Source organism: Xiphias gladius, chromosome 14 (genome assembly GCF_016859285.1).
Source record: "Xiphias gladius isolate SHS-SW01 ecotype Sanya breed wild chromosome 14, ASM1685928v1, whole genome shotgun sequence".
Classification (NCBI taxonomy): Eukaryota; Metazoa; Chordata; class Actinopteri; order Istiophoriformes; family Xiphiidae; genus Xiphias; species Xiphias gladius.
In genome coordinates this window covers 23556179-23566660 of record NC_053413.1, presented here as the reverse complement: position 1 = coordinate 23566660, position 10482 = coordinate 23556179, and the positions used below count along the sequence as shown (strand labels likewise).

General features: G+C 41.3%; 1 protein-coding gene across 1 annotated transcript; it reads right to left on the bottom strand.

Moving 5' to 3' along the window:
• Positions 1-615: 615 nt before the first annotated feature.
• kcnj9 (potassium inwardly rectifying channel subfamily J member 9) lies at positions 616-9899 on the bottom strand. The gene is made up of 7 exons (XM_040143677.1): positions 9602-9899; positions 7955-8168; positions 6705-6906; positions 5095-5287; positions 4650-4847; positions 2511-2641; positions 616-882 (listed from the first exon to the last, which is right to left on the bottom strand). The coding sequence occupies exons 1-7, from the start codon at positions 9897-9899 to the stop codon at positions 616-618; spliced, it is 1503 nt and encodes a 500-aa protein (XP_039999611.1).
• Between the last annotated feature and the right edge of the window lie 583 nt (positions 9900-10482).

Sequence of the window (10482 nt, the reverse complement as noted above, 5' to 3'; positions counted from 1 at the left end):
TTAAGAATCTAGCAAAGTAGACACATTTGGACTGCTGTTACTTTCTGCTGTCAACACCTGATTGATGTACCATAAATTGAAGAACAATCTTTGCATCTAAAGAAAGTTGAGGTTTCTACAATTTCAGTTTATACCTCAATATCATCTAGTGATATTAATGCGCAGGTGAAAATAAAGCCTCAATGCACTGTACCTATTTTAAACGTGAACAATCTGTACATTTAACTCTGCACATAAAACCACCTTGTCCCCACATTTCTGCCCAACAAGATAAATGACCACTGTCTGTTTCTGCCTTGGTCCACAGGATATACTACTGTTGACCCCACCTGAAGCATAGTATTGTCATTTAAATGTAGATATAGGCAAGGGTGATTGGTAACACAACAGATTGAAAAGAGATAGCACATTACGGTACACTGGTAACAAAGATCAACATGGAAAGAAAAGACAAAAGTATCAAGAAATAAACTTCATATGGTGACATAACATATGGCGTATGCTGTAGAACTCAGTCTAATGAAACTACTTATTTTGGCTTGAAAGAAAAGATCTACAAACACTAACTGTGGCGTGGTGGTGATATACCGAAGGTCTTTGTAAACATTCTCTGTTCTAGGCTTCTGATTCGGATTGGTTGGTGGCGACACTGCCATTCAACTCGCCCAGTCCCGATTGCTCCTGAATGTCAGTCATCTCCCCGACAATGAAGGTTGGCTCCCCTCCTTTGCTGTTGGCCGAGCCGCTGTCCGCCTGCTTGGATGCCGGGTTGGCCAGGGTGGGCTCTTCGTCCAGCCTGCTGGAGATGGACCAGTAGAGGTGAGCGTCGAGTCTGGCTGCGGCCAGCGAGAGCTCTCGCGCTGAGCAGGAGGGCGTGTCCACCTTAGGGGAGGGGAGACATGAGACCTGGTAACATCACCGACCCTCAGTTTAGATGTCTACTTGATGAATATATTAGCGCTGTCAATGAGAGATGTCTGTTGGTTGGTCACTCCACCACTTTGGTTACTGGATTGTCATAAAATTTGGTACAGACATTCATGGTCCTCAGAGGATGAATCCTAATGACTTTTCCTCTACCACCAATATGAAGTTGACATTTTTGGACTTTTGTGAAATATCTTTAATGAACTCTTTAATGAACTGTTGTGAAATTTGGTATAGACATTCATGTCATGCTCACGAGGAGTTATATTTACTTTGGGGATTACATCAATTCTCATTTAGCGCCATCATCCGGTCAACATTTTAATTTGTCCAACACCTCAGTTTATTACCTAATACCTGCAAAACTAATGGCATTCCCATCGTACTCAGCTGTAATTTGTGTTTAGTTCTAATTACCAAATGTTAGCATGCTAACACGCTAAACTAAGACAGTGAACATGGTAAACATTCTACCTGCTAAACATGCACATGTTAACATTGTCACTGTGACCATATTAGCTCAGAGCACCACTGTCAGCGCAAAGCCTAACAGAGCCACCACAGTTAAATGGTGTAATTTACTTTGTCAGTAAACCCATCTGTTTCTGGTAGTCCGGGTGCTTTTGTGTCAAATTATGAGGTGACCCTTTTGTCTCTGCTCAAGGGCTCAATATGTGGAACTCACATATAGAAGTCATGGAACATGAATGGGATCATTTTTAACTACAGTTGAAACAGTTTTCAAGGGGGATCAGACATCCCAAGATATGTGTTTTGTTACTTTTTTTTAATGTATTCTTTTCTGTGCTCTGTTTTTGTTTTGTTTGTGTTTTCCAGTTGAGTTGTTGAGTTGAGTTGAGCTTTGGTATGTGGCAGAGGTCCATGTTGTGTACAGTACTTGTCCCAATAAAAAATAAACATGATATAAATACTTTAGTCAGAGCTCCTACATTTCCCAGTATGCCTTTCAGCAACCCCAAGAGAATGTGAGACTTCAGTTGCTGGCTACACACGTAGGTGGAGACGGGAATAGGGATAACAAAGCCAGAGTTGTTACAGTGTTTCTTTCCCAAATACATGTAGTTAGAGTCCATTCTTGTCTGCTGTCGGTGGAAAAGAACTGGTGTGTTGGCCTCTTCCGATGAAGTCATTAACAACAGTGCAAAATGGCAGAAAGAAGCCAGTGGTCTTTGATTTTGAGGGACTGAGGCCAAAATCTGATATTTGTGTTGATGTTCAAAATTTTTTTCCACGTTTTTTGAAGTGCTATTATCTGCACACAGTTTCATGTAGTCTTTGTCTGTCTAGAAAGGAGGAAATTTCAGCAAACTGACCCTGCACACTGCCAACAAAATACATAGTTATGTTAACAGTAATCGAGAGTTAGAGGTAGACAGACTTCAGAAGACACAAATAATCAGTCAGAAAATATTGAATTATTATTATTATATCTTAAATATTTGGCCCTGACATGGAGTGAGTTACCTATTTCATATCGTACAGCTCACCAAGGTTGCAAAATCAAACAACCCTATAATAAGCCTTTAGTAAGCCTTTCTCCCTCCAGCTTCGGGACATGTTACCTCAAACGTGTGATGAAAGGCTCCGTAGTCAACATCAAAGAAACCCTCTGCCAGAGACATCATCGGGCTGAACCTGTGACCCCACAACACCTCCTCCGCTAGATAGGAGCTCCTCGCCTGGCACGTCATCCCTGCACACACACACACACACACACACAGTACATAAATTCATATTATACACATTATGCCTAACAACATTTATTCAGCCCCTCTGTGTACATACAAGAGGAAATAGGTAGGACTGACTGTGCTTAGCAGTAGCAAAAAAACTAAGCAGAGAGTCAAAGCACCGCACCTAAACCTCTGATGCAGACATAATTAATCTACCCATTTATCTGAAACAATTTAATTGCAAGCTGTCTTTATAGGAATATTCTCTGCAGCAGAGTTATGACTGTCAGCTGTTTCTTTTTTAACTCTCCAAAGCACTCTGACTAAGTGAATCAATATTTGGAGTAGGCAGAGAGGCCACCTTTACCTCATGGAAACACATCGTGAATAGCTCCGATACACTGAATTTTTGCCAGACAGTGAGGAACAGTCGAGTATATTATCCTCTCAGAATGAATTTGACATGAGGAAATAGAAGAAGGGGGATGAAGAAAAATAGATAAACAGGGTCTATCCTAATCCTTACAGAGTACATCTACCTGCCTACTTGTTCCCATCAGACTCTGTTTAGACTTTTTTGGGTTTTGTGGTTTTCAGACGAGTCAATTCAGCAGAGAACATGGAATTCAACCACGAATACAACATAGGCGTAAACTAAATATGTAATCTCTGAGGAGATCTATGAGACGAGATAGGCAGTTTCCTATCCTGCGTGAAGGACTTTGCCACTCAATGTGGTGTAAATCCAGACCACCTGAAGTTTTGATAAATTGGGTTAAAAAAGAACCAAAAAAAAAACCTCTTGGGCTTCGAAGATGGAAACTGAAATCTGTTTGAATCGTAAGCCATGGCAAAGTTATAAGCAAGGATAACACAACACATTCACATTTTAGACAGTTAGCTGAAGGTTTATCTAGAGCGACTAACAGCGAGTTAGCACAGTGCCTTGCTCAAGGGCGGATGAGTGTTCACTGACATTCACCGGCTGATGTGGGGATGGATGCAGTTGTGGACGGTGTCTCTGCCAGCGGAGACACCTTGCTGCGTATACTGCAACACCTTTCAATCGTCTCCAAATACAAAGATTTAAAAGACCGCTACCTTTAGTCAACAGTTGAGTGATGAGAACATGGAGTGTGACATGCACATGCGCTCTTACGATCACTTGCTCCAGTGATTACTGCTCCAGATTTGTTCTGCGTTATAACACATTCACTGATATATATATATATATATATATATATTTCACCAAGAGTAATAACATAATAAGGCTTTAAAGCAAAGTAAGGGACTGAGAAGAGAAGAAAAGCTCCCAAACAAAAAAATGCTAACTAAAATGCTCTAAACTCAGACATCCTGAAAGAGGAATTTCATTTTCTAATGGACAGTTTGAAAGGGTGTGCTTTCTGAAAAACAGCCATGGTATTAATGTAGTATCAGATAGTTATATGCATCTGCAAGATTAATTCCTAATGCTCATTCCTAGATGTTGCAGCCAAACATGCAGTTACAATGTAGGGGCCATTGGAACTTTACAGTCAAATTAAATTACACACAATACAGCGTTACTTATATATATATTTAGTATATGATTTTAAATTAAAGAACAGTTAAAATCATATAACAGATGTAAAGAATGTAATGATAATTGGCTCAATAGAACTGCATTAATTTTCGACTGAGTTACTGCACAATGGTTTTTAGCATCACATGGTTTTTCCATCCCCCACATTTTTCATTCCATATGCAAACATGGAAATATATTCCTGCTCCGTCATATTTATGTTGCATCTTATGATTATTATATCTATCCTTTATCACAAAACTACCAGATTTAATTATGTATATACTGTATTTTAAGATTACTTACACGTCACCTTTAGCAAGTTCTTCTTAATCTCACTTTTTAAATAATACTAGTCAAGTGTTAGCATGGAGCACTGAGGAAAATGATTTACCAGGGACAGGGTAACGATTTTGGTGAACGCGTTCTCAATACTTTACGACCATGTCTAACCCATTCCTCACCGGTGGCCTCCACCATTCCTTCCAGGATGACAACGATCTCAAAGTCCTCCTTCTCCAGCTGGGCCTGGGACATGTCCCAGAAGGGTGAATGCATATCGATCTCATGGGAGATCACCAGCGGCGAGACGAGGAAGAGGCGATCGTCGCCCGTCTCAAAGCCCACGCTGATGTCTGTCTGGTCCAGAGGGATGAACTCACCTGAAGGAGACAATAAAGTGGGAGGTGAGGAAAGGGAAGGGAGGACGGCTTTGCTTTGTCAAATGCTTTTGGACAGATTGCAGCAACAATTAAATGGATTTAAAAGGGAGATCCTCCTGATTGGTTCATAACAGCATAACTGTAGGATACACTATGAATCTTTTCAATCACAGTAGTCACACCATTACTGGTATTGAATAAAAGAGGAATCAATATCATTATTAATTGTATGTTCTGGCGTTCTCACCTTCCTGAGTCTGTTTGGACTTGATGAGCTTGGCCCTCATGTTGGCCCCCACGATGTGGGAGCTGCGCAGGTCGCCAACTCTGAACATCAGACAGAGCTTGTCGTCCCTCAGAGAGATGACGGCGTGTTTGGAGAACACCAGCGTCTCAGCCCGCTTGTTGGGCTGTGAGATCTTCACAAACATACAGCCGACCTGAACAGGAGGGAGGCAAGGCAGGGGGGGCGATGTGAAGCTGAGTCTCTGCTCAAAACTCAGAGAGATATTTACGCTAACCGGAAAAGCAGAGGACAATTGAAAAAAATGAAAGACATCTCTTGTTATTCAGTATTCAGAATTAACACGTCAGCTAAACAGCCGAATAGTCCTGATGTAGACACACATTCATGTTGAGTGCTGAATACAGGCTCAGCTTGTTTGGTTTTTTTTCAGTAGAACTTGCAATTTCCAGTTTCCAATGTTTAAAACAGCAGTGACACTTGGATTAACCTCACACTTGATCATTTTCTAATATGCATAGAAAAACAGCCCATATTTCCATCACTTGCTAATATGGCAAGCTTCCTACTCAGAAACATGCATAAACAGGACTCTGCCCGGACTACAATGTGTTGATTCATCCTCATCAAAAGAGCGCTCACTTGCTCCGACAAATCCAGCTTCGTCAACACTTTCAAAGTAAACACTCGTTTTCAGGAAGAATACCATCTGCACCAAATTAGCGTCAGTTTATCTGCATTGTGTGTGTGTGTGTGTGTGTGTGTGTGTGTGTATGAATAGAGAGAGAGAGAGAGATATAACTATACAATTTTTGATTTGATTCAGCTGAACTGATGGGAAGCCTCCTTCTACTCAAACAGACTCCGGTCAAACAGTATATCTACATGTGCTGTACTTCTTTATGTGTTTTACCTTATTTAGGCACATTTTCAGAGAGGTGGGGTTTTGCCACATGAAATTGGCTCATTTGAATGTTTGACCGAGAATCTGAAATCCATTTTTGTATTCTTTTTTATTCTTCTTTAAGACCTCCTGACCTCCTGAACGTGCTATAGCAGATTTGACCATTGCGATGACCTTTTTCCAGATATGTTAGATCCAGACATACAGCAAGTACTGTATTAATACGTTCTCACCAAGGTCAGCAATCATTCAGTGTCAGTATGGCGAAGACATCCAGCTTTTATATTACTGATATTACGATTGATATATACAAGAAATGACGCTGAATACACCATTACATGAATTTTATACTAATATTTTAAGTATAAGTCTGCACAAATCCCCAAATTTAATTATATGCTGTAATTTTAGGTGTCATAAGAGACTGTTGAAGCATTGGATTTAGAATTTCCTCTGTATGAGTTAAATTCTCTACTCTTTTAGTCAAGTTTCGTTGTCTTAAAATCAAAATACTATGTAAGATGCAGGAAGGAAACTAGCATATTTTATTTTTACAATAAAACATAATAATCTTCTTTTTCAGTAAAATTAGTCACAATACTGTATCTAAAAAAATAGTCTTGGCTGTCATTTTCCCTGTTACTGACCAGCAATGATTTCTAAATGTGATTTCTCCAGCTCTCAGGTTTCTACCTGCCCCCGTGCTCACCATGAAGGCGTTGACCATTGATCCCAGTATGGCTTGCAGCAGCAGCAGCATAGTGCCCACTGGACACTGGTCGGTGATGACGCGGTGGCCGTAGCCAATGGTGGTCTCTGTCTCGATGGAGAAGAGGAAGGCCGAAATGAAGCCGTTGACATTGTTGACGCACGGCGTCCACGTCTCATCCTCCAGATGGTCTAGATCACCCCTTGGGAGGAAAAGGAGGGGAATGTGAGAGAAAGGGAAGGAGGGAGGGTGACAAAGTGGGTGTCAAGAGGGAAAAACAGACAGAGGGAGAAGATTTATATTTTTAGAATGGAGGTGCAGAAATATACAGTATGTATGATGAGATAACACCCTTTATATTTACCATCTACTTTCAGCTAATTCTTTATTGAGAAAATAAAGAATTAGAATATAATCTAAAAGTAATAATTATTAGAAAATTATTATTATTAGAAAAATAATTAGAAAATAAAGAATTGATTAATCAGTGATTTAGAATGAAATCATATTTTAACATAATGAATAAACTAACATTCAAGCTGTCACCTTTTCTTGATGCAGAAAAGTATCTTCAAAGGGTCTGCATGATTTCCTTCCAAACACACACTACGCTGGCTAATGTCCCTGATTAACACAGCTTCAGCCAGAGAGGGAGGGCTAATTAATGGAAGTGGTGGTATGTATTTTATATAATTTATGGCTTTTATTGACTTGTGTTGGTGACCAAGGAATTGCAGCAACAACGACAGCTCTCTGGCACCGCTTAGGGTGGCCTGTAATTGATGTAAAAAGGTCACGATTTTATGAGCCGAATACGTTAGCTAATTAGAGTGGAGATCCGGCAGACACATCTGGCGAAGAGGTAACGCATCACGATAAAATACACTGTAATATTAATACTGCTCGGTCAGCTGCTTTTCTGGCTGGAAACCGGCGCTTTTTTAGCCTCCATTGCAGAAATGTCCTGCAATGCTGGTCACCCGCTCGCAGCATAATTTTCCACTTCTGAGCTGTTAAAAAAGGTAGTGCTGCCTTGTGGTAATTTCATTAAAGGAAGAGTTTGACATTTTGAGAAATATGATTAGTCAGATGGAAAGATCAATACCCCTCTCATATGTTTCTATTAAATATGTTTAAGCCACAGCTGAACGTAGCACAAAATAAACAGTGAAAATCTGCTGACTCGGCCATGGCTCAGGACCAAAGGGAGCCAAATAAATATACCTCTATCCTTTGGGCATTAATCATACCTGCAGTAGGCTATGAGGTACCAGATGGCCCCGAAGAAGAGCCATGTCACGGCATACGCCATGACGAAGACGAAGAGTGAACAGCGCCAGTTGAGGTCCACCAGTGTGGTGAAGATGTCAGTCAGGTAGCGGTAAGTCTCGCGCATGTTACCGTGCTGCACATTGCATCGACCATTTTTCTCCACGTAGCGCTGCCTCTTACGCCGAGTCCGGGCTGGTGAGAAGACGGGGCGACGGGGTTGTATGTGAAATATAGGAGTGATAAGAGGAGAAGCAACAAAATTTGGTTACAAAAGTTCAAGTTATTCATATAGAAATATAATAGTAAGACTAGTTTCCAAGGAACCCTTTCAAAACCCCTTAGAAAACGTCAAAAGCGCATTTAACGCTGCCTTTGTAAATTTCTGAACTGTTTTGCTCTTTGAAGCCTGAACTCTGACTGCAGTAAGAGGTTGTGCGTTGAATGAAGGAACACAGAGACACTGGAGGAGAAACATGGGAAGGTGCCAGGGGACAAAACTACTTAGAGAGACGCAGTGTTTCTCAGAGGAAAGATAGGCTGGTGAAGAAGGGACAACAGAAATGAAAACAGACAGGCGAGGAGAAGAGAGCAGATGAAGTACAACGGGACATCATCATCAAACACTTGGAAAAGAAAAGCTTCAGCAGTGGACTTTAATTACAGTACAACCTGGAAGGCAATTGATGATGAATTCTCATCTTTCTGGTGTAGGTGCACCCGGCCAGAACTGAGATTATGACACAGGCAAAATACAAAACTATTCTAGTCATTTGTCTCTTACAGTGACGACACCAATGGATATCCTTAAGTGTGCATCTAAAGGAATAGTTTAGCCCTAAATGTCAGGTGTTTCTGCCTTTTCTATGATGAATTTCTTGCTATGTTCATATTTTGGTTCAAATTGAATGATCTCAAAAAACAAAGTCCTTGTCCTTTTACGGCTCTCCTGAGACAGTGACACCCAAGGTTGATGTCTGCCAATGATGTTGTAGATTTTTGAAAGATTTTCTGTTGCCACATTCCACGTTAGCTGAATTGTAAAAACTGTCGTGTTGTTTGTGGTATACACACACAAAAACAATAGATATCCAACCAACAAAAGGCTGCAGAAATCTTACATTTCCCTGATTTAATTAACATTGTTTGTAGGCTTTAGGGTTGACGTTCTCTCCTTTCAGAAAGATGTTCAGCAAAGAGGAGAGAAACTGGAGCAAACAAAGAGCAGGGCTACCGGAGGCCTAATGAAAAACGATGTGCAACTTTATCGAAATCACTGAGGGGTGAAGTACTGCAGCACGGCCCAAATCAGAGGAGATTCACAACTGTTGCGAGCGAGATGGGGATTGGAAAGAGGTGCACAAGTTCAGTTGATACACAGTATGTGTGTGTGTGGAGTGGGGAGCAAGAAAATGTTGATCCAGACTCCAGAGTCCTTCAAAAGCTCCCAATCTCTGGAGACGTTTAATAGATAACAATATGGACGTACTTGCAACCTTCATTCAGCTCTGTGCAGACTTTAATTAAGTGACTAGAAATTTGTCAAAAGATTTTACAAACATTTGTTCTATCATTAAATAAGTTCACTGTCTTTGCCCTGAAATGGAGGCTCATCCAGAGTCACTCACCCCACCCGAATCGTCCCCTCTCCTTCTCTGTCCCCTGGGTCTTTTTCCTGTGCTGATTGGCTTTCGCCTCCCGCTCGGCCAGCTTGGCCTGGAACGACCTGTTGACCTTGGCCGAGGTCGGAGGGGACGGCGCCGTCTCTGTTGTGACCACGGGGCCCAGCTCCTCCGATAGGTTGAAGACACCCGCGGAGGCGGTGGCCTCAGTGGCCACTTCCACTTCTTCCCCTTCCCCCTTCTCCTCCACAGGGAGTGAGAGGGAGTCCGGGCGGGAGGGGAAGACCGTGTTCTCCAGCGCCATCGCCTGTGTGTGCGTGTCAAGTGTATTAGCGTGTTATTGGTATCCTCCCTATGGCAGACTCTGTCCAGTGGCTATTGATTGGACCATTTGTTTGCTTGACTGAAGCCTGGAATAGAGGAGAGGAACACAATGATCAAATGCAATCGTGAGATCGATTAGCTGTTTTGCTGTCACAGTAATTCACGGACAAAGGATTTTTTTTAAAAGAAACAGGAACTACTTCAGGAGCTTTTCAGCTCCTTGGTCCTTTTAATTTCTCCTGAGATACGTTTCGCTTTCCTAGATCAACAAAATCAAGAGGTCGGTTTCCATGCAGATTTGACTTCCTGACTGAGCCTGTTTCATCATTTCCCACCTTTTAAAAGCAAACATACACAACATGAAGAAGGAGATCAGAGTTTTGGGGTTGATCTTACATAGTTTTTTAACTGTTAGAATTAGTCATGAAGGGAATAAATCTGTAATTTTTCTTTAAAAAGAGACTAATCCTGGAGCACAGACTGGCATATGCACATTAGAGACCATTTCACTGTTTTGCATGTTTCATAAAAGGCCTTAAGTTTAGGTGTTTGTGTGTGTGTGT

Excerpts from the sequence above, each read along its gene's own strand:
- kcnj9 (XM_040143677.1), bottom strand. The coding sequence starts at position 9,899 with ATGGCGCTGGAGAACACGGTCTTCCCCTCCCGCCCGGACTCCCTCTCA. Across the intron at positions 8,169-9,601 it reads GAGGGGACGATTCGGGTGGG|CCCGGACTCGGCGTAAGAGG; the intron begins GTGAGTGACTCT and ends TCTTCTCACCAG. Across the intron at positions 6,907-7,954 it reads TACCTCATAGCCTACTGCAG|GGGTGATCTAGACCATCTGG; the intron begins GTATGATTAATG and ends TTTCCTCCCAAG.